The sequence below is a fragment of the Ceratina calcarata genome, unplaced genomic scaffold, assembly GCF_001652005.2.
Source record: "Ceratina calcarata isolate Rehan_Ccalc_2016 unplaced genomic scaffold, ASM165200v1 scaffold260.2, whole genome shotgun sequence".
Lineage (NCBI taxonomy): Eukaryota > Metazoa > Arthropoda > Insecta > Hymenoptera > Apidae > Ceratina > Ceratina calcarata.
Genome location: NW_017148113.1, coordinates 109,532 through 132,232, shown reverse-complemented (window position 1 = coordinate 132,232; position 22,701 = coordinate 109,532). Strand labels below are relative to the sequence as shown.

Genomic DNA, 22,701 nt, shown 5'->3' with positions numbered 1-22,701 from the left:
GAAGGGGACGAAGGGTGACACAGATGGAGAGGGGGAGATCTCAAGCCGAGTTCGAAGAGGCGCGAATTTACGTTTCATATCCAGTAGTTCGCGTTCCCGTCGCGGACACGACACAACGGATCCCTCGTGAATGATCTGGATTTTCGTAGATCCGTGCACGATCACCAGACGCTGTATTTCTAAAGTCGACAACGGTCAGATGTTTTAAAGCTACTGCGACGGTTGGTGACGGTTGGACACATGGATTTGAAATGTAGTGGATGACAATCGTGGCTACTGTTCAACCTGTTCAATCGACGCTTCAAGAACAATCAAACTGTCGTGCGGCTCGCCCGATTATCAATCAACTAATCGACGCTAATTGTTGATCGGATCTTTAATGAAATGAGCAACGCAACAGACGACGATGAGCGGAGAAGACGCTGTTTGGAAGCGGGCAGAGAAATGGTAAGTTCTCCATTCGTTAATCATCTCACCTCCTAATTTCCATTCTCCTAATTAATTATGAACTAACGGCGCGATCTTCGAGACGAGAGTCCGTTCGCGGGGGCGTAGAGGACGTTTGAAAAAAATGTGAATTCTGTCGTTAGAAAATTGCCACTTCATCCCTCTTCCTTTCGTAATAAAGGATTTATTTTATTCTACATATTTTCATGAAAATTAATATCATTGCATCCTGGTTTTGTTTAGCTGGAAAAGTACAAGGCAGAAAGAGCAGGTAAATCTCAAGGTGCTGGACCTAGTCAGACTGATGAGGCATCTGATGAAGAATCCTTCCACAATGAGAAATCCATTGGGCACAGGGAATCTTATGTAAGAACACTTTCATATCTACTCTCCTGCTAAGAGTACTACTCTATCTATGATTACAGGCACATGAGGGTATTTCTTCAAGAGATATAACACAGAGTAGTGTCAGTATGAGCGAAGGAGAGGCTGATGGAGACTTGGAAGGCATGGCAGGGAGAGTGGTTCAGTTGGAAGAATTGCTACAGGGGAAGGAAGCTATTGTGGAAGCCCTTAATGCAGAGTTCGATCACTTGAGAGCAGAGGCACCTTCTCCTAACTCTTCTCAAAGCCAGAACAGCAGTATACACAGTAGAGAGGTCATATCTTTATACCACATAAAGGTATGTCTGTTTGTTTCTGGACACAGTGTGTGTGCAGACAGTCGTATATCATATTTCTATGAAAACAGCTGCAAGAGTTTGAGAAAGCGATCAATGAAAGGGATAACCTGATCGAGGATCTCACGTGGCGGCTGCAGCTCGCCCTGTCTGCGAGGGATAATTTTGCTAGTCAATTGAACGCCTTGAATGCTATGGAAATACCTTGTAACGATAATGCTGTAGATAATAAGAGTTTACAAGAAAAGGTAACTATTCTTGATTTCAGTGGTAACTGAACGTTATTCTCATGCGACAGTTATGTTTTAGATCGATAGTTTAGAAGAGACACTCAACGATCAGAGATCGACGATACAGAAGTTGAACGGGCAGTTAACTCAAATCCAGGAACATGTACGGACACTAGAAATGGAGAAAGAAACGCGTAACGCGGAGGTGAACGATTACAAATTGCAGATCGACGATCTGAACGAGCAGATACGTCTTAACGCTGCTGATAGGAATCAGAACATCGCCGAGACGCTGGAGCAACAGAAACAGTACGAGACTCGGGTAGACAAGAATAAACAAGATATGCAACAGATATTGAAAAAGTTTACCGCGGAAACGAACGCCAATACCGCGCGCCATCAACAGGAATTGAAGGATTTGTCTGCGAAACACGAGACGGAAGTAATGAACATACAAGAGAAGTACGAGGAACGTTTGAAACAATTAAAGGAAGAGAACAAGTCTTTGGCCGATCGTTTGAACAAGGAATTGCCCGATCTGGAAACCAGACACGCGAAAGAATTGTCCATCTTTCAAACGCAATTGGCACATTACAAGAAAACCGTGGAGGTTCTGAAACTGGAGTTGATGAACCGTTCCGAGTCTCAGCAAACCGCTCAAGCCGAGTTAAACGAGTACAAATCGAAGCTGAACGAGTTGAAGGTGCAATCGGAGAAGTCGAGACACATCCAAGACCTGGACCACCAAAAGGAGAAAGAAATGCTGGGCGAACAGATTAAATTACACAAGATTCAACTGGAAGAGATCACCTCGAAGTATCTCGCCGCGACTGCAGTCCTAGAATCGAAGGAGAGTATCGAGCGGTCATTGGAGCAGGCGTTGACGAACGCTGCTACGTTGAAGGACGAGAACGAGAGTCTGAAGTTCAAGCTCGGCGACCTCTCCTCGCGATATTCCGCCGCGCAGTCATTGATAGAGAACAGCCAGTGCCATGAGAGGACTCTGACCAACAGAATCTTCGATCTCGAGAAATCGTTGTCGAGGCTCAGTGGCATAAACGTGAGCACGTTGAGCGAGCTGAACGAGACCACTTACCAAACGATGGACGAGATGGCGATTCAATATCAGATGGCCAAACAGAAGCTCGAGGAAAAGGCTGAACTGGAGAAGCTTCTGGTTCAAAGGATCGAGGGTCTCGAGGAGGATGTACGCAAGTCTAAAGAAGAATTGGAAGAGGCCGATTTCACCAAGAAATCTTACGAGAAGCAGCTGAAGGATATGAAGAACATGTGCGACAAATACAAATCAGAATTAAACTCTTTGAAGAAGGACGCGGAAGAGAGTAGTTCACTGTGTAGTCAGAGCGTGAACGATCTGCTGCGGAAGACGGAGGAGGATCAACAGGAGATAAAGAAATTGAAGGCGAGCCTCGAACAAAAGGAGCAAGAGCTTACGGAATCTACAACGAAGATGTTTGAGCTCTCGGAAAAATTGAAGAAGTCCGAGGAGGAGTGCGACCAGTTGAAGAACGGATTGACCGCGGCATGGGCCCAGTGTGCCGAAGTGGAAGAGAGACTGAATCAAACGTTAGGTTTAAGCGACAGCAAGCTGGATATGTCGGTGTCATCGTCCAGTTTCTGCAGTGCCTTAGCGAAGCTCAAAACAGACGGTACTAATAATACTGCAAACGCGACGCACGAGCAAAGTATAGATGCTAGTAAAATTGCCTACGAACAAATCGATGATCTCAATAGTAGTACTAGAATATCGTCTCTACAATCGAAATTATCATCCGTCCTCGAGGAGAACGACAGATTGCTGAAGGAACTGGAGGACTACGAGGAGATGAGAACAAAGTTGAGACACTACACGGTTTTATCCGAGAATCTTGCCACGGAGAAAGATCGCAAGACTGAAGAGAATAATACGTTGAAGAAAAAATTGGAGAGCATGAATTCGGTGCAGGAATCTGTGAATCAGTTGAGATCGGAGAAGGACGCTCTGCGCAAGGAGGTCGAGGCATTGATCTGTGTGCACGACGAACAGATAAGTGCGATAAAAGCTGAAACCGCATCCGAAATGAGGAAAGTGCAGTCCTTCATGTTGGGCGTCAAGGAGGGTACGACTGAATTGAACGATTTGAAGAACGAGCTTGAGATGCGACACGCGAAGGAGATGGAGGAACTACGGACGTACTTCGAACAAAAGTGTCTACTAATGGAGAAACAATACTCTGAAGAAATATTCAGTCAGCAGTCAAAGAAAATGTCCGATAACGACAGTGAAATCGCTGACTTAACCGAGGGAATGTATTATGGAGGTGGTGGCGATTGTCTCCACGTGTCTGAACGCAGCTCGAGGATCGCCTCGCCTATAGACGAACAGTCGAAGCAGCCTGGCCAGAATTTCGACGGCAAAGAGTTGGAATACGAGATGAATATGAAAGCTTTGCAACACGAATTACAGAACAAAATAATCGAGGTGCAGGAGTTGAAGCTGCACTACGAGAAGGCGTTGGAGGAGCAGAAAAATATGTACGAGAGGGAAGTGTACGACTGCAAAACGAGAGAAATACGCGAGGTGCTTAGCGATGTGGTGAGTCAGGTAAGTTGGATCGCAGATAGTCGTTCGTGTATTATTGTGCACTTTGTTTCATATTACTTTTGTGTTATACGTTGACTTTCATCATTTTCTTGCCCAGCCTCTTCTCTCTTCTCAGGAGCACACGTGTTATAATGAATTCTTTCGTTCACTTTGCTATATACAAACCGCATAAACCATTTGGAATGTTTTAATTTCAGTAGTATACGTTTCAGAGAGAACGCATGTCAGTATGTTTGGATGTAGAGCGTAGCTAATGTGTTTCAACTCTTTTCGTTTCCTTCGAAATTCGTTTCTCTATACGTTTAGAACGTGATCGCTAATCAAGTGAAGTCATAAACTATATTTCTAGAAACGTTGCCCTGTAAAGACTAAAAGTTATGTCAGGATCCCAGTTGTAACTAACATGCTATATTGTGTGACCACATGTTGTCCGTGTGCATGCAGCATTGTCAGACAGAATGGGACATGGAAAAAGGTGAATTAGCGCGACTCCGAGCGGCCTACGATCATCAATTGGAAGAACAGGTCGCGCGAGCTAAATCAGATATAGTGAATGCGCTTCAGGAACAAATCCAGGTAGCTTCAGTCTCTCTCACTATCACACACACACATATACACGTACGCGTCAGGCTCGCAGAAATTCACAACGAAATGCTGTCCATTCTCGGTCAATCGTTTACGCGTTCCTCTAAATTTAACCGACAGGCTCTGCTGAACGCCGAGTCGGACGTCGAAGAGAATTGGCCGGCGGAATTATTGGAGCTGCGCGATAAACTGACCAACAACGCGAGGATCGAGATACAGCTGCTGAAGGAGACCCACGACCAGCTGCGGATGACTATCTTGGAACTCCAGCGAAAATTGATGAACGCCGAGAGTAAAAAGGAAACAATTACCGAAGGCTACGGGGAGAATTACGATACCGGACCGGAAGTCACGCTGCAAGACTTTTCGCAGCTGCAGGAGAGAGGTACGAGGGAAGAGCCAAGCTCCCCGTGTTCTAAGAATATTATTTTTGCTCAGGTATTAATTTCTCTTTCAGCGAGACACGTTTTATCGAATGGAGGCGGTGATTGCGGCGATCTGCTGCAGCTGATTGAAGAACTGTGCAGGCAGAGCGATAAACTGATGGAAGAAGGGAAACGCGAGAAGGAGGATCTGCAGAAACAGGTAAAATTACTGTTTCATCCGAAGAATGCACTGGACTTGCATGTATTTCCATTACATAGACTCGATATGCTGTCTACGAAAATAGTTGTGGTGTATTGCGTATTCAAAACGAGTTCTGTAGTTTATTTATTTTAATGTTTTCTGTACCTACGAGCTTAGTCGTGCAGTGCACAAGATCTTTTGTTTTTGATTCGATACTCACGCATCGTTTTCATCAAGATTCAATGTCCCCTTTGAAAATTGATAGAAGGTGTGTAAAAAAAGACAAGTACGGCAGGTAAAATCATTTGGGTCTGTGATGCAGTTTTAAAAGGATTGATTGGCGTTCTGTTATCTTGCCAGCAGGTGCCTTTAGAACCTACTCCTACCCCATACATTCACAGGGTTCGCTGGCGAAAGGTAAATTATAGTACTACTAATTTTATTCTAAGAAATAAACAAATACAGCTCCTACGTAAGTAACGGCGAATCCGAATCGGCAACAGTAACAGTAACTTCTAGAACGATTAATCAAAGCATGCGCCTCCCCCGTTACACTCTCGCTTGCATGTGACTAATTTAAGCAAATTAACTGTTCCCTGTATTGTACTGTTAACCACCTGATATTAAACCGGTGACGCACGATTGGAAAGAGCTAATATATCTTCACGATTATTTCAGATCACTTTTCATTTTGATTTTGTCTCGCATAAAAGCATCATCCAATTGCCTGAAGATTTCTTTTACGATTGATTTCTCATAAGAATGATTTTTAACTCTCTTACGATTTGATATTTTATTTATGTTTCGCTTTTCCTAACGCGACCTCGTCTCGTTGATGTTAAACGAAGATAAATATGCGTAGATCGAGGCAGCGGATAAGCAATTGAAAGCGACGCGTAGATTCCTGGACGAGCAGGCGAGCGAGAGGGAAACCGAAAGGGATGAGGCCGCGAAACAGATTCAACACCTGCAAGATCAGCTGAAAGAACGCGAACGCGAGAAGGAACGTGACCAGCGAATCACGTCCGAGGTAATATAAACGATTAATTAATGAAGATACCTGGAGGCACGTAATTCAAAACATTTGCTTTTCAATAACTGTGGGTGTGGCTCGATTAATATAATTTAATGAGACTCGAATTTTTCGCAAGGAAAATCGTAAGGAACTTGGGAGGCAAACGCGATTTTCTTTAATTATTTTTACCGATCATCAGTTGGCTTAATTACAGATTAATCAGACAGCTTTTCACGCGTTATCACTAATCGTATTAACACGAGTTCTTTCGGCACTATGGTTTTGGTTTTTCTGTTTGTCGCACAAAGCAGCCTACACTATCACCCGAAGAGTCAGACGTCACCGGGTTTCGAGCATCCGAGATCAAAGCAGCAGTGAGTTCTTATTTGATCATGAGTATTAATTATGTTTCAGATATTTCACAGACACATCGTCATGATTTATTAAAATTAAACTGCATGCAAATTTCTAATCGCTTTGGAAACTGCTTTACACGTTAGTGATGCTTTTTAATGACTAATTACACTTGCAAGTGGAATAGATTGAATCAGTCGAATCTGTTACATCGTTTTACTATAAAAATCGATGGTGTAGGTGGAGATCCTCGAATCGCAGATGAAAGAAATGTCCTCTCTAATGTCGGACACGGAGGCGAAGAAGACGGAAACGGAGAGCGAGCTGAAAGCAGCTGTCGACAAGATTTGGGTGCTCAGAGAGATCATAACTGACTTAGAATACCAATTGCAAGCCAAGACTGAAAAGGAGGAGTCCTTAAAGATGCAGATTAGTCAATTGGAAACTGTGATCGCCGCGCAGACGAAGAATCAGCATGAGTTGGTCCAGGAGTTGGACGCTATCAAGATGGGCAGCGAGACCAAGCAACTGAGTGAACACATCAATCATCTACAGGTAAACTTATTTAAATAATACGTTTGTATTTCAACATATAAACTTAATGTATAATATTTAAATTGGGATATTTGATTTGTTTAAAAGGAGGAGCTGAGGAGACATAAGTTAAGCACGGAACAGTTTAACGTGAACTCCGCCGCGTTGAAGCAGATGAAATCCGAGCTCCGCGACATGCAGAATCAATTGGATAAGAGAATCAAGGATATGGAATCAACGCATATGTGCAGCTCTAATTTGAGCCTGAGCCACCCTAGCGAAGACATCTCTATCAGAGATCAGATAGAAGCCACGCGGTGTCCCACTCCGGACGACCCCACCGCGCCACCGATGTTGCCATTGGATCAGCTGCTTAAATTTAAAGAGAAGATGATGAAACACGCGCGAGTCGAAGAAGTGGCTTTGAAGAGGATCAAAGATCTCGAGTTGCAGGTCACTGCGTTGAAGAATCAGAACGAAGAGTTGCAAGCTGAGCAAGAAATCCTGCAGCAGACGGCTTCCGAGCAGCTGTTCCAGATCGAGGCGATGCGCGGCAGACTGGAACAACACAAGCAGAGCGCGCCGTTCGCGCAGAGGCAAGCCACGTCGCGTTTGGAGATACAGCTGCACGAAGCGAACACGAAGTTCCAGTCGTTAGAGCGAGCTATCGCCGAAAAGGAGTTAGAATTAAAGGACTCCAGGGATCAGTTAGATAGAGTGAACCAGTTGTTACAAGAAAAAGAAGCGGAGATAGCAAATGTGGTGCAGATGGAGGGCACGACGATTCAGAAGCTGAAACAACACGTCGAAGTTCTCGAAGAGGATAAGAAAATTCTCCTGACGAAGCTGGGTATCCAGGAACACGCACAATTGGAGCTACCACGATTGATAGACAGCATGTTGGCTGATAAAAATGAGGAGATTGATCATCTGAAGGAGCAGCTGTCCAAGAAAGAAAAGCAGCTCGATTTGTACTCCTCGTTGAACTTGGACGAATCGCAGCTGAGAGAATTAGCGCGGCAAACGGAGGCTAAGAATAGCGCCCGCACTTTGAGTGATATTTTGTCTATTCACTCGGAATGCGAAGAGACTGTGGAAGCTATTAGAGGATCGAACATGGCTCAGAATTTACCGAATATGTCTGACTTCAAGCTTCCCACGTTATTCGCTTCGAGCAAGAACATGGAAGAATCGGCTATGCCTTTGACGGATACCAGTAAAATGTGTCTTCAGGTTCCTCTTCTGGATCTCGGTTCTCAGACCATTTCTGAGACGAATCAACAGTCCGCAATTCAAGACGCGTTGCACAGTGGTTTGGACTTTAAGACGTCGTCGGAGAACAATATCTCAGTTGATAAAACTGATCACGCTCACTCTTGGCAGGAGAGTGAGAAATCTTCAGAAATTCAACGCGTCACTTCAAAGAAGTGCACTCAAACGTCTGTCGACGAAGGCTTGAGGGATATAGAAGACTTAGAGAACCGATTACAAACAATCCAAGAAGAATTGGCGATAAAATCGGCGATTCTAAATAAAAGAGAGGCAGATTTGAACGCTCTGCATAAACTGTACAATGAACTGCAAGCGGAGTTCAAAGAAGTGGTGGATACTCTTTCCAGGGACAAGTGTTTCTATCAGAATCAGTACGAAGTATCCCGAGCCTCGGAGAATAAGATAAAGAAAGATCTACTGGAAGTGGAGAACATTCTAAAATTGAGGAATGAGGAAATCGAGGATCACAGGGACAAGATGCAAATGAACGAGAAGATCCTGATGGAGTTGAAATCTGAGAACAATAGACTGAAAAAGGACGCTGAAGAGAAGGAACAGGAACAGATGAGGAAATACGCTAATCTGCTTCAAGAGAAGATGAAGGAGTTGCAGAACTTCAGAGACGCGATCCTGGAGAAGGACATCACCATTGAGACCATACAGACTCGAAACATCGAGATTGAAAACGAGAATAAACAACTGTACGAGTTTAAGACTAAATACCAGTCGACCGTGCAAGAATTGTTGGAGTGTCAGAACGAGATTCAGAGATTGACGGAGGGCTTGAACAACAGGGACCAGATAATTAGAAGATTGGAGGAAATGGCCAGGCGCAGCAGCTTCTCGGATACGTCTTCACCGTCCAATGAAAAGGACCAAGAAATTCACCACTTGCAGGAATATTTGAAGGAGAAGGACAAAGTGATACGACAGATGAGCGACGACAGCAAGAGTCTTCACAAAGCTTTAGAGACTATTCAAAATAAGATGAAGGAGTCCGGGAACGTGGTGGAGTTGAGGAAGAAGTTGAAGGATGAGAGGAAACTAAATACTGAACTGAGGAGCATGGTCGATACTCTCAGCAAGGAGGTGTCTGACTTGAAATTGACGACTCAGCGATCGCAGGATGACACCGACATCGAAGACATGGTGCAGAGAGAATTAAATCTGTCAGCTGATTTAGACAGACAGATTCTGAATGCTATAGAGTCTGACGCGGATGAGAAGATCGAAAAGCAGTCACCCTATCAAGAGCAAGAGCTGAGAATGAAGCTGAGCCAGGCTAATAAGATCAACGAGGAGTTGAAGAAAATTAAAGACGATCTAGAAATCGAGAGGGGTATGCTGAAGTGTCAGATAGCCGAATACGAGGGACGTATTTTCCAATTGAAATCAGATTTAACGGAGGAGTCCAAGAAACTAGCCAAATTGGATGAAGAATTGTCGTCTGAGAAGAACCTGGTGAGGACGTTGAAGATTCAAATCGAGAGGGAGCACAGGGCGATGCATTCCGGTCACGTGCAGGATTCAGAGCTGATCGAGTTTCTTCAGAGCAAACTGAAAACGTCGCTGGACAACGAAACGAAGCTCAGAAGCGATCTATCGCTTCTACGACAGGAGCACAAAGGCATGCAGATTCAGTTAAGCTTAATGAAAGAGCAAGTGGCACAATCGCAGAAGTATGATGAGCTACCGAAGTTAACAGATCTCTTAGAAGCTGAGAGGAATAGGCATCTTTCGTTGATGGAAAGCTTTGAAAAGATTGAAAGGGAAAATACAGAATTGAAGGACACGCTGAAGAAATTGCTGACAGAGAAGAATCGTTTGGAGAAGCAGCTCGAAATTGAGATGGAGGAGAAGGAGAAATTGTCAAGCAGCTTGACCTTGTCGGAGGAGCTCAAGGATCATATGCAAACCGATCTCAGGCGTACCAAAGAAGAACTAAAATTGAGGGAGGACGAATGTGAGTGGTTGCAAAAGAGAATAAAAACTATGTCTGACGCGGAGAGTAAAAGGCAGGAACAGAGGACTAGTGAACATAATGAGTTAAAGGCATTGAGAAGGGAAATCAATAATGCACGAGATGTGATGGTGATTATATAATCTATAAATTTCTAATAACATATATATATTTATTTAATTAATTAATTAATTTAATTAAATTTTAGATGGACCTGGAAGCCGATATGAAACAATCGAAGAGAGAATTAACCGAATCTATCGAGCGCGAAATGAAATTAACTGAGACTCTGGAAGCTATCAAAGAGAAGGAAAGCGAGCTTCAGAAGAAATTATCTTCCGCCAAAGAGGTGGAGAAAAAGTTGAAGGATACAATAGCCGAATTGCAGCAAGACTTGAAAGCTAGCACGAAGAAAGAGCAGGAGTTATGGAAGCAAATGAGAGGCGGACACTCCGACGAGAAGAACGTGCCACCAAAATTTTTACAAAAAATTGAAGTAAGTAATTTATAATATACTTTGTACCATGTTTTGAATATATTCTATTATAATTGCCGATTGATTTTACAGGATCTCAGCGAGTCCAATGAGAGATATATCACAGAGAAGAGTGTACTTCAAGAGAAGCTAATAAACGTGATGTCGGAGAAGGAGCAACTCAGCCAACGAATCAAATTACTCGAATCGCAGATAAAACGAAACAAAGTCTCCCGGGATCTTAACATCCCTCCAGACTATGTAGAAAAGGTAATTAGCTTCTTTGCTAATTTTTCTCATTTTATATTTCAACGATCGTTTGCTTGTAGTTACAACATTTCTATGGGAAATTCCTTCGAGCAGACAGCAGACGGAAGGCTCTAACTTACCAGAAACGTTATTTGTTAACTATAATCGGTGGTTATCAAATATCCGAAGAGAACACTATGTGTGTGCTCGCTCAGTTAACCAAAGTGGAACGAGCTTACGCTGTGATCGAACGTAACAAGAAATCGCCTAGGGTACGATTCAGATCCGTGGTTCACCTGCTGGTTAGTATCCAGAGAATGAAATGGTTGATAGTGAGATGGAATACTGGCAAACGAGTGGGTGCGAAAACTTTGCTTTGGAACGCGGATCACTCCTTCCTGCCAGTTCCAGAACCAGCGAATGTGAACCATTCACCACCAGTTCGAGAAAAATGTTCCCACAAGTAAGCAAACGAATAATTGTATTGCAATAGTTTTATATGATTTTTGGAATGAAATTCGTTAATCGTTTTTAGCGAGGACGGTGGGTTGGACGGTTTCGTGCTTCAACAGTATTACCAGCGGCTGAAGAATATCCAACAAACGTTGGGTTTGGCGATGTCAGAGGCTGGGAATCGTCAGATTATTCCAGAATAGTATTACGGTTCTTTAAGTTTTCTATGCGGTTGTGGACTGTGAGGTAACATCATGTCTATTCATTTTATTTTAACGTTGGGATTACCGTTTCCGTTTATCGAGACAACCGGAAGCGTTCGAAACTGGGCATTTCATTCTTGTTAAAATCTTTCGAGCCTCAGCCGTTATTTTTTCTACCGAGTGTATATAGGAGTATAGAATAGGAAATACCAGTTGTTGAACACGCGTTAAATCCCTGCACCAATTATAGATGACAATGTTTGTACTTATAAATTTCAATTGTGTTAATCTGCCGTTATTAATTTCTCTACAGATACTCTAATAGTATTTGCCCATTATTCGTTAGTACTATCGGTCACAGAAATTACTGACGTTGAAATTATATGCACAATACATTGTCGTCTAATACGATTATTTTTAAGAGTACTTTTAAGGGTTTCTAAAGGATCATATTGAAATGCTCGCGTGTCGTGTTTTACCAAAGTTACTGATAGAAATATTGTCCTCGAGCAGACTACGATGCTGACCTGTGCCTTGTATATTTCAATAAGTGTTTTAGTATTTATTTATTGATGATCTGTACGTTTTTATATTGTGAATAAAGGATAGAGCAACTTTTTATGAAAAATTAGTCGGCAGTGCGGTTCATCGTAATTATATATTTTAACAAAAAAGAAGTGTAACATCGTTGCCTCATATATCCTTCGATAAATACTGATCTGTACGGCTAGTCTTTTTCAAACGGTGCAATTTCCTTTTAAATAGAATACGTGTGTTTTAACAGCACTTCAGTTACGAGGGATTCTGGTCCGTTGGAAATATAACTAATTTTACGTTAACGAGGGAAACAATGCTAATTAACGACGTACGAAGACGGGTGGGGAGCAGGGAATCGCGTTCGTTCTCTATAGTTCCTCGACATTGAAAAGACTGAACGCAACGTTTGCTAAAAAGATATTTACATATTTACAGTGAAACGTGTGATAAAATATATAGCGATCATCTAGCTTTATAATTACGTATGTATCTAAAAGCTACAATTCGATTTTGTGAAACGTAGTCTAAGAAGGTAAGGCTTTTCTCTTATTCTCGAAGACGTAGTATTTAAACGGTGCAAATTTTTACTATCATTTACAGATTCCCGTAACAAAGCGAAGGAACCCGGTGGGATTCGTCGTAAGAAATTTTCAATACTTTCTTTTGCAGATTGGAACGTTTCAGACCTCGCTTAATCCCGATCGTTTGTTCACGTTCAAGCGAATTAACAACGGAGCAATGGAAAAATTCAGCCGCGTTTGTGAGCGGTACAGGCATCCTTAAAGTTGGTGGCGTTGAACGACGCAAAGTAATCGTCGTGTAACTGCCTGATGATCGTCTCGATCGGGCACAATTTCGAGTCCCTGCGCGTCTTTTCCGGTTGCTCGATGTAGCTGACGCTGTAGAAGTTCGCGTTCCTGCAGAAGGGAATCTTCTGCGTGAAGTCCTTGCCGTTGATCACCACGCGGAAGTAGAAGTCGCTCGCCACGTGGTTCTCGTTCTTCGGGTTTATTCGATAAACTTCGATTACGAAACGGGAAGCGTAATGCGGCATGGTCAGTCTGTCTGAGAAAATCCCGAGAGCAGTCGCGAGGTATTCCAACGTCTTGTCGTGCCCGGAGTACAGAACTATCTTCGGTTTCGCTTCGGACATGATACGTAGCATGTAAGAAACGATGCTTCGAAGCAATCCGTAGGCTCTCAGCAACCCATACTTCCTGCGACTGCTGCTCTTCGCCACTTGTTTCGATTCCCACTCAGTGTAGGCGAACAAGCCCGTCACGTGTTCGGTCTTCACACACAATCTCTGAGTGTCGAATTCCACACAGGGCACGGTAGCTCCGTGGCAGATGTACGTTAACAACGCGTCCTTCAAAGTGTTCGGATCAGTCGTCTGGACCTGGTCAGGCATCTCGAAGACCACGTTCGCAGCCTGGCGTATCAGCTCCCCCACTGCTGGATGGGACTTCAAATGATCCGACATCTCCTGCAAGAAGGGAACACAATTTTCCTTGTGCCAAAGAACGCAAGCGCTCGTTACCTTTAGGTGTTGTTTGAAGAACCTCTCGGCAGCAGGGCAGGCGCAGTCAGTGTTGCAAAACGCATAACTCTGGCTCTCCTGCATGGTGATCTTCGCCAGGTTCTGAAAGCTATCAGTCTCTAACAGAGCGTACAGCAACGCGACAGCACTTTGAACGGTTCTTCTGTATCTGGTGCTGTACACGACGATGTCCTTGCTTGATATGGTTCCATTGCCTAGGTTCAGTTTGTGGAAATAGGCGTTCCTGAGTATGGTACCGGTCTTCAACAGCTGGCCGACGCCTAACGTCGTCAGCTGCCCGATCCTGCAGTCTTTGGAGTTGCTGGGCAGCATCGGGAAACCGTGGAAGGGACCCAGGAACTGCGCCCATGCGGTCCTCGAGTAGCTGGAGACATTTTGCAGGAAGTTCACGTAGTTCTGATAGAGAGTTTCCAATTCGGGCATGGAATTGAAATCTCCGCCGCAGTTCACTATGCTTATGTTACGGATGTGAGCCAGTGGTCCTCTGTCTCCGTGCCTCACGAACACCAGAATTCCTCCCAAAGTTAAGTTCCCATCCAATTTACCTGATCGTAAACAGAAGTAATATAATCACCTGAAAATATGTATAAGAATATTTTATACCTTCTGTTTCGGCTGTAATTTCATTCGGAGGATTGCAGAAACGAAATATCTTTTTAGTTTTCACGTCGACCTTCAGATTTCTGGGAAATTCCCTGATCGGTATGTCGTTCCCCAGGACTCTCGTCTGCATGGAACTCTTTTCGTCCACGCCGATGTACTTGTACATTCCTGTCGAGGTGCGATAAAACACATGGTTGAAGAATCCGTACGAGAACATAAGCGTGTGAAACGATTTCGATCATAAGAGAGAGGGAAAGAGAGATCAAACGACAAAGGATTCTTCGAACGTGTTTACGTGCGCGGCTTACAGCGGGCGAACGAAGCCGATAACGTGAAATCGTGTATGCGCCGGCTAATCGCATTGTCGCGTGTGTTTACCGTCGAGCGCTTACGCTCTGATATCTGTAGGTACATCAAAGCTTTCGATCCATAATTATCCACGTTATTTTCAACGTGATAAAATATAAATAAAAGGAAAAAAACGTAGTATTGAACGATTCTTAGGTGAGATGAAGAAATAAAGAGGGAGGGATGCATGGGCGAGGCGCGATTACCAGCGACGAGCAGGAATATCCAGACGCTGAGGATCACGTAGCAGTAGAACGCCCGGTGTTGGTACGAAAGCCGCACCATTTCCGCCAACATCCTGCGGCCTCTGGACCCAGGTCCCGTTTAATCTTCCGTCACGACCCGGATATCGAACAGAAACACGACTTAACACTGCTCCAAGCCGCATCCTTCCTCTTCACTCCCGCATGATCCCAACCCGGTGGTTCCTCGACAATTCGAAGACGCCGCGGACGACGTCGAAAACTGATTTCCCAGCCCTCTCTTCGACCAGAATACTTTCGACGGCTGTCTACCCTCTGACATCTCTTCGACGATTGTAAATCACGTTGTTGGTCATTCGCCACCGGCAACAGCGTCGAACCTTTATCTGACCTGCCCGGACGTGAGCATCATCAACGTTGCTCAAGTCTCGCTTTTATTATCACGCTTGATAAGAGCCGATATCAGCGAGAAATGCATCCGTGCTCGATCCCCATCGCGACAGGTTAATAGCGAGCGCAGGCGCCACGAAAATCTCCGTCGCACCGAACTTCTTACTTCGTCCTAGACGATCCGATTTCGAAGTTGGAAAACCGAAAAGAAGATAATCGAGACAAGCTCCTCAAGAACCTCCGGTTTCTATTGATTCAAGCAGGATCTCCTCTTCTCCCTGTCAGGTCCCTTGTCAACCCTTCAGTTCTCATGCTTGCGATTTACATCTTTACAATCCGGAAGATCGAATTAAAGTATAAATAAGGGGAAGACGAAACGTCGAAGGCTTCATCGGAGCAACCACCACCACCACCACCACCACCACTCACGCACGCTAATGCTAGTCGACTCTTCTCAATGCTTGGAAGAGCTTTGATACCGGACAAAACAACGACCTTACTGAAACATTTTTCAGCATTCGACTACGGCACAGGTGAGTCGGGTTCCTTGCGACAGGAGTAGGTTACCGGAGCGCGCTTGCGTGCGTGCTATATCGCACGCCGGCACGATTGGCCTGGCCTCCAATGCTTTTAAATCCATTTCGATCCGCGGTCGGGAGAACCCACGACCACGACCGTGGCAGGTACTTGCTGCACCCTCGTTCGCAAGTCTTAGAACACGTTGCAAAACGAGACGTTCTAACAATGTCGACGGATGGATAATTTGTGATAACCAAAGAAACTCAACGCTTCTTTAGAACTAAATGTGTAGCCACGGATCAAACGGTTTGCTATTTATTCTTTTACTTTGGCTGCCGTTGCGGTTATCTATTTCCGATCTCTGCGCATTTGAATCCTCTTTCCTGGACGCGTTCCATTGATCCTATTAAATTAATTTCGATAAATTGTTACAAGAGGAAATACGAAATCTTGTTAGATATGAAAATTAGATATTGTATTCATACTTGCAATGGAAAATTAATATTGACAGAACTTACTAGCAACAGCAGAGTAAATAAAAATTGTTTCTTTCTCGTAATTCCTGACGGCCGTCCGAGCGTCTAGGCGGGGGCGTTGAATTGGTAAATCAGCCGGCAGACGACGTAGACGGGGCACGATTACACGGTTCCACGAGCTACGCAAGTAACTCGAGCTAACTGGCCTGATATGAGAGCCCGAGACGAACGATCAACTACAATCTAGCCATCAACCTTAAACGAAACATATTTACGGTCAGATGTAACGCCCGGCCCGCGCTATTTCGTTTCATCTGTTGAAGAGCACGCATACTTGCTCTTCGACTTCTACGTGACGCCAACATCCGTTTCCTTCCCTCGAACAGCTCGGAATGTTTACAGCTGGAGCAAAACAAATTGGAACATTCCTAAAGAACAAGCGGTTGAAAAACACGTTGCATGTTGCACCGGTGTAAGAATTTTATGAATTCCATTACAGAGAAGTAAGAGGCAGTGGTAGTAATCAATAGATGCATATTAATGAGCCGGATATAAGATGGGGTCAGTGTTTATTGTACGTTTATTCAGGTCTAGGATACAACAGGTAAAAAACTGGTGCCAGTCAGTGGCTAACCCGTAGAAAAAGCGAATGCTGATTGTCCTACTCCTTTTTTAATATACCAACCATTATTTCTTAGGTTATTTAGTAATAGTTGCGATCAGGGCGTCGAAGAATGTGATAATCGTCCATTATCATTGCTCTATTTGAAAAGAATTTAGGTTAGATCTAAACAATCTGGTTTAATAACAATCGGGATGGCGAAGGATGCGAGTGGGTAATAACTGTGATCCTTGACCGACCGTTTTACAGATCAAATCCAACGAGAGACTGAAAGCTGGTTAGTGACACACGTTCGCATAAGTAGAGCGCTGTTAAATACAATTAAATGCGGGGCGTTCCGCAACAGAGCAAGCGTAATCGTAGATCGCATCTCGCCGTCATCAGCGGTGGCAATGATCTTGCCAAGGCAGCAAGATCAACCACCACGATTCATAGTCTAGCATTGTGAAATTTAATCTCATCGGCCAAACGGCGATCAAATAATCAGGAGTTCGCTTAGCCACTTCGATCAATTCTATGATCGAACGCTCAGATTTTATGGAAATGTATCGAGATACAGAATAAGTCTACGTTTTTTTTTTTTAAGGCACGACATTCGCGTAAATTCTCTTTCGTAGGAACTTGAAGGATTTCGTTTCACAGTTACACAAAGCGTGGATTATTGCGTCAGACGCTCGATTATTTAGAACCGTCATTCAGATTGGAATCAGCGGACGTGCGCTTTTACCAGAATTAGTGAAACTTGGACGGGAACAAGACGAGATTAAAAGCAATTGTCGACGAATAACTATGTCAATCCTTGCGTCGTATAATCAGATTCCAAAGCGTCTTTAATATTTTAATTGACGTTGAACCGTCTAACATTTCTATTACAGAATAAATTGAGAACCGTCGTAATTCGTTGAAATGCAATTAAAATAATTATCTCTTCCTCTGAAGCGGAACGCGTGGACAGAAATGAGAAACCACCCAGCGAGAAATCTCGTGTCTGAGACACGTACACCATAATTCCTTTTTGATACCCATTTGTATTGTAAAGTTCGCACAAAGGTTTGTCCGTATCTTCAAAGAGGCATCGATTATCGATTCGGCGTGCCGAAAGCCTTCTTCTATCCTCGCAGAGGTTGAAACCGTGACAGAGCTCCTCCTATTCTTCCAGTTCGTAAAAATCGTGGCCTCTCTTCCTGGAATCGGTCCAGCTACCTGATCCAGGTATAGATCTTTCTCCGTGATACGACACCTGCCTTCTTGTGGAACACGCATTGTGTTGTTGCCCTCGAAACAGTTTATAGCACCTCCGATTCCATCATCTGTTTCCTCAGAAACACATTATGTACCTGTCCGAAAGTGACGGCTCAGATATGGTATAAATTCTGAGAAGTCCCATGCTGGGATTTAGAAAAATCGATGGAAATTTGTTTATATCAAATTGTATCTCAACTTCGTCACCAGATAGTTTCTACTAAATTTTAGTACGTGCACTCGGTGGTCGTTGGTCGTTTACATATCAGATTACAGAGAACGTTTCAAGCAGGAAATGTATGTCAACGATTAGGATTGTTTGAGTCAATGATTGTACCAAACAATAACTAGCTCTTATTAAAATTCAATAAATATCGTCGAAATTATGACAAGGTTTCACACGTTCATTGCATTAGCGTTCGCGTTACAATTATTAATAGTCTCCGTGTGCGCTTGAACGTTCGTCCATTCTAAACTTGAAACGGCGATTAGTCGTTAGTATATATCAGGAAGAAATTAATCTCTCCTCTTTCTTTGGCCGACCGGACCCGGTGAAACGAGCTTTAACGAGCGTTAATGAAACACGTGCACCGTTCGTTTGTCGCGCATCGCATGTAACATGCGACTCCGCTCATAATTTCTCTCGACTCTGCGCGTTACGTAAATTTGTACGTGCATACAGTGTCGCGCGGTTCCGGAAGCGAAGAAAATGCCTCGTTTCTATTTTCCACTCGGAGAAAGGTCATGGGTCTCGTAGTCCTACTCCGCCTACGCATAGACGTGCACTTGCTATTTAAGCTCGAATCCTGAAATCCAATCTTGTATCATTACTTTAGAGCGAATCAACATTGTAACATGTTTCAGTTTTAGAAAAGGTCAACAGCAGCGAATGCTTCAATTAATTTAATCTCAAACTGATAAGTCAATTCAATCTTAATGTCACTTTTCTCTAAATTACTTGTTCGAGGAATTGATCGGCTCTTAAAATTAATACATAACTTGTTTTAATTAGATTTAACGCTTGTTTTCAGCCACGCGAACGTTCGTTATCGCCGGCTGCGGGGTCAACTGTAATGACGACGTCAACAGGATTAGGAACTATGCAGAAGCTGTGTACATTAGTTTTATCGGTTTCCGCGCGGCAAAAGGTCAGGGAATTCACTTCCTAGTAAAAAGTAAGTTATCTCTCAGTGTGGACTTGGAACACATGTTAATCTTTTTGTCTCTCGTAAGCCGTGACTTATCTCTGTTTTAATAGTAACTCGGCCTATCTATCGGTTTTGCGCGTTGAATTTTCACCAGATAGATTTTACAAAGGAAACTCTTGTCCCATTCATTTTTATTACATTGAGCGTTTTTATGAAACCAGTTTAAAAATGAAATTCTTTCACTCTTCAAAAATAATTTTCTACACATTTAATTTCTGTATAAATGCATAAAATCCGCAGTCTAATGCTCGCCAGGAAGAAAGAAATCACAATTATTTCGTACGATTATTCTTATCACTCTTTATTGTAAATAGACTAATGTAACTGAAACTGCTATAACTTCGAAGGGGAGGGAATAAGATAAGCACGTCGATTAATCACTTCGAGTTAATCTCAGTTACAAAGTTGAACCGCTTTGATTTCGAGTGAATAGCAAGATCTGCCCACGCTCCTGTGTAAAGCTCTGGGAAGGAAGTATCAAACTAGATAAGCGTAGCAGCATTCATTACTTCCGTCTGACGGACGCTGCGTGTTACACACATCTCCCCGTTCATTAATTTTAGGACACCTCTGCTTATTGTTTATCCAACGTTCCAACAAATATTCTAAATTAGAAGAATTGCATAAAATCATTGAATAAATAGTCTCAGTGACCTATACGATAAATAAAAGATAGTTTCAGTAAACATTGTTCATTCAAACTGTTAAATAAATTATATCAATCAAGATGTTCTATTTTTGATCAATCAGTTTATATAATAATCTATTCGAATATTGGAAAGATAATTTACTTAGAAATTTTTATAGGAAGATTTCAAGAACGTATCTTTGATGAGTGCATCTGGATCATGATTCGCGAGGAAAGCGCAAGGAATCGGTGGAAATTGGTGGAAGTGGGGCGAAGCGAGTGGACTGCGGCTGGAGGAAAGTACGAACGAAGGCGCGTAGTAGCGACCGGCGGCGAGCGACGATCAGTTCGAAAGCAACGTTTCGCGACGAAGCAACGAACGAGCGAACGATCGCGTTTTTTATATACTCCTCTTCGTGCGATTGATCCGCGATGACACGACAGTGCCCGAGAACGTGCAGGTGAAACGAGAGCTTCAGAAGATATTTCATCTTTATCCGAGTTCCGGTATCTGTGATCTACGAAGATTCTGCGAAACTCGCACGTGGTCCAACTTTCAACGAACGGATTCTGACAACAAACAAGGTTTGCGATAAGAATTTAATTATTTACGACTCTCTTTTTTTTTCAACAGACTCAGAGAAACGTTCTTTTGCTCATTTATTGGGCTCAGACGATTTTTTCATACGTTTCTATTGCATCGCTCGGTTTACCGTACCGACGTTTCATTAAAAGATCTCGGATCCGTTGTGATAAGGTGCGAACTTTCTTGTAAAGTTATGATATAATCTGCACGCTCTGAGATCAGATTAAACGTTAATTAGAGGATAGGAATTAACTGGATCATCGCGATAGCGATTTCATTTCGGATCCCGTTAACAGAGAACGCGGGTTGCGTTTAAACAACAAAACCGCCGGGAGTATCCTGCACGATAATTGAACCTGTTCGCCCGATATCGAATGTAAACAGGAAGCTTCCTTATTGCGTCCAATTTCTCTTACGTCTCTCTCTCCCTGTGACGTAATCCGGTGATCTCTAAATTTTCTGAAATCCCTCACTTTCACAAAATTGCTTCATGCATCTATTTTACAGGCGCTCGTCCATCATAAATTGTCTACAATATTCTCACGGATCAAACGCTTTCTGACAGATTTATCATATAAAATGGTATGATATCCGAGAACTGTTCAATCGTCATCTTTGAAAGATTTTTCAAATGATATCTATCTACCGTTTCCCTATAGACGATGAGCGACCGAGCCGTGGTATCATCAAGTCAAGCTATTAGATTTAATGCAGTCGATTGTTCTTGTTACGCGTCCGAAGGTATGCAGCTGGATGTTGAATGTGCGTCGCGGCTAGGCGACGGGTCAATCAACCGCGGCGCACACGGCTGTTTATACCCCCTTTGGTACCCGTAACAAACTGTTGACCTCGGTCCGAGGGGAACTCGCGAATCATCGCATCAACGAGGGCTCTATTTTTATAGCGTTTGCTCAAACCCGTGCCGTTCCACTCGTCCCAAACGCCGATCTACATTCTACCTGAGAATATTTGTCCTTTCATGAAATCCATTGATAACAAGATCGTTGGATGATGTCGTTTAATTTAATGGCATGATGAAATCGTTTTGAAACCTGGATGATGTTACTTTATTCCCAATCGTCGACTCAGTCTCGTTTTCCCTGAAGGAAAGTGCGTTGCGTTGCGAACGTTTAATGGCGCGCAATGAACTATGAACAGTTTCATTTTTGCGCGAAACTTTGCTCTCCTTCCCACCGGTAATTTAGCTAGAAATCACATCGGACGATGTTCTCTCTTCTATTGTATATATTTAATAAAACGAAACAAATAAGGTGAGGAAAAACGTCGGGGAAGATTTTCAGAATTCTTCTAAATGATTTATACATTCTGAGTACTGCAATTCATAGTGTTATAAGCATATCGGATTTCTGTTCTCTGACTCGGATCGTTAATGACATAATCGTAGGTTTTTCAAAATAAGCGTCGGATTGATCGCTACTTTTATCGTTAGGCGATTCGAACAGGTGCGCGACTAAATGGCGCATAAATCTCGTTCGATCGTGTACTTAAATCACGAACAAAATCGTTAGAAAGTATACAGTCGCTCATTGTTCCACCTATTGATACTAAACGATTCGAACTTTCCAAGGAACTCGGCAATTCTCCAAACTGCCATTACTATGAGAAACAATTGTAATAATTATGACGTGTTTAGATCTAAATCCTGAGAAGATTGGTCAAATGATTGAACAGCAGGAAATGTGAACTAATTGCCCAGATGATTATTTTGCAGCCTGTTATCTTTTGGATTCTAGTTGCAAAAGACACGAAAACTGTCGTAATCGTCGCCACGGTTTACGCAACGACGACGTGACACACGTTAGCGGTTTCAGCTGGTAGCATAGCGCAGTTTACTTATTGTTCTTTATGGGAGATTCGATCGCTTGATAATCGGAGGCTCCGTCGCGCAAAGGGTGCAAAGCGAACGGCGATCGGGCGAGCGGTAATTGATTTCGCGCTTCGCATCCCCCTCCGGCCGATTAACTCGCATAAACAGCGTATAGTAAATAGAAAAAAGGTAACCGAACTTCCTGTCGCGCGAACTTTCTTTAAGGTTGCATGAGCCGTAAGATCTCTGCCAAAAGTTTAAGACATAAAAAGTTGTGTTCAATATTTGATGCAATGAACTTTTAGAAAAAATTATAATTAT

General features: G+C 43.2%; 3 protein-coding genes across 10 annotated transcripts in view; 2 read left to right on the top strand and 1 right to left on the bottom strand.

Annotated features, from left to right (window-relative positions):
- The first annotated feature begins 160 nt into the window (after positions 1 to 160).
- Positions 161 to 12,260, top strand: LOC108623332 (A-kinase anchor protein 9). Of its 7 annotated transcripts, none has more exons than XM_026812153.1 (17): positions 161 to 447; positions 691 to 813; positions 873 to 1,130; positions 1,199 to 1,375; positions 1,437 to 3,962; positions 4,407 to 4,538; positions 4,668 to 4,932; positions 5,005 to 5,132; positions 5,478 to 5,531; positions 5,977 to 6,144; positions 6,438 to 6,503; positions 6,724 to 7,038; positions 7,126 to 10,380; positions 10,458 to 10,745; positions 10,818 to 10,994; positions 11,054 to 11,436; positions 11,509 to 12,260. In XM_026812153.1, the coding sequence occupies exons 1-17, from the start codon at positions 385 to 387 to the stop codon at positions 11,627 to 11,629; spliced, it is 8,499 nt and encodes a 2,832-aa protein (XP_026667954.1). In that variant the 5' UTR covers positions 161 to 384; the 3' UTR covers positions 11,630 to 12,260. The 7 variants fall into 7 exon arrangements, with proteins under 7 accessions (XP_026667954.1, XP_017877253.1, XP_017877251.1 ...); XM_018021764.2 differs by having other exon boundaries at positions 5,475 to 5,531; positions 6,441 to 6,503; XM_018021762.2 differs by having other exon boundaries at positions 5,475 to 5,531.
- Positions 12,261 to 12,268: 8 nt separating this feature from the next.
- On the bottom strand, positions 12,269 to 15,877 carry LOC108623333 (2-phosphoxylose phosphatase 1). The gene is made up of 4 exons (XM_018021769.2): positions 14,885 to 15,877; positions 14,331 to 14,498; positions 13,707 to 14,272; positions 12,269 to 13,652 (listed from the first exon to the last, which is right to left on the bottom strand). The coding sequence occupies exons 1-4, from the start codon at positions 14,973 to 14,975 to the stop codon at positions 12,915 to 12,917; spliced, it is 1,563 nt and encodes a 520-aa protein (XP_017877258.1). The 5' UTR covers positions 14,976 to 15,877; the 3' UTR covers positions 12,269 to 12,914.
- A 3,105-nt stretch (positions 15,878 to 18,982) lies between these two features.
- Ptr (patched domain-containing protein) overlaps positions 18,983 to 22,701 on the top strand; it is a 22,606-nt gene continuing 18,887 nt past the window's right edge. The window contains exons 1-2 of one of the 2 annotated variants that reach the window (XR_003388949.1): positions 18,983 to 19,305; positions 20,146 to 20,551. The gene's annotated coding sequence lies outside the window, so the exon portion shown is untranslated. The remainder of the gene's footprint in view (positions 19,306 to 20,145; positions 20,552 to 22,701) is intronic. The other variant, XM_018021789.2, reaches the window with a different exon arrangement.

Coding starts and splice junctions, on each gene's coding strand:
- LOC108623332 (XM_018021762.2), top strand. CDS start 385: ATGAGCAACGCAACAGACGACGATGAGCGGAGAAGACGCTGTTTGGAA. Junction 6,145..6,437: donor ACCAGCGAATCACGTCCGAG/GTAATATAAACG, acceptor TGTCGCACAAAG/CAGCCTACACTATCACCCGA. Junction 7,039..7,125: donor AACACATCAATCATCTACAG/GTAAACTTATTT, acceptor TTTGTTTAAAAG/GAGGAGCTGAGGAGACATAA.
- LOC108623333 (XM_018021769.2), bottom strand. CDS start 14,975: ATGTTGGCGGAAATGGTGCGGCTTTCGTACCAACACCGGGCGTTCTAC. Junction 14,273..14,330: donor AATTACAGCCGAAACAGAAG/GTATAAAATATT, acceptor GTTTACGATCAG/GTAAATTGGATGGGAACTTA. Junction 13,653..13,706: donor TCTTCAAACAACACCTAAAG/GTAACGAGCGCT, acceptor CCCTTCTTGCAG/GAGATGTCGGATCATTTGAA.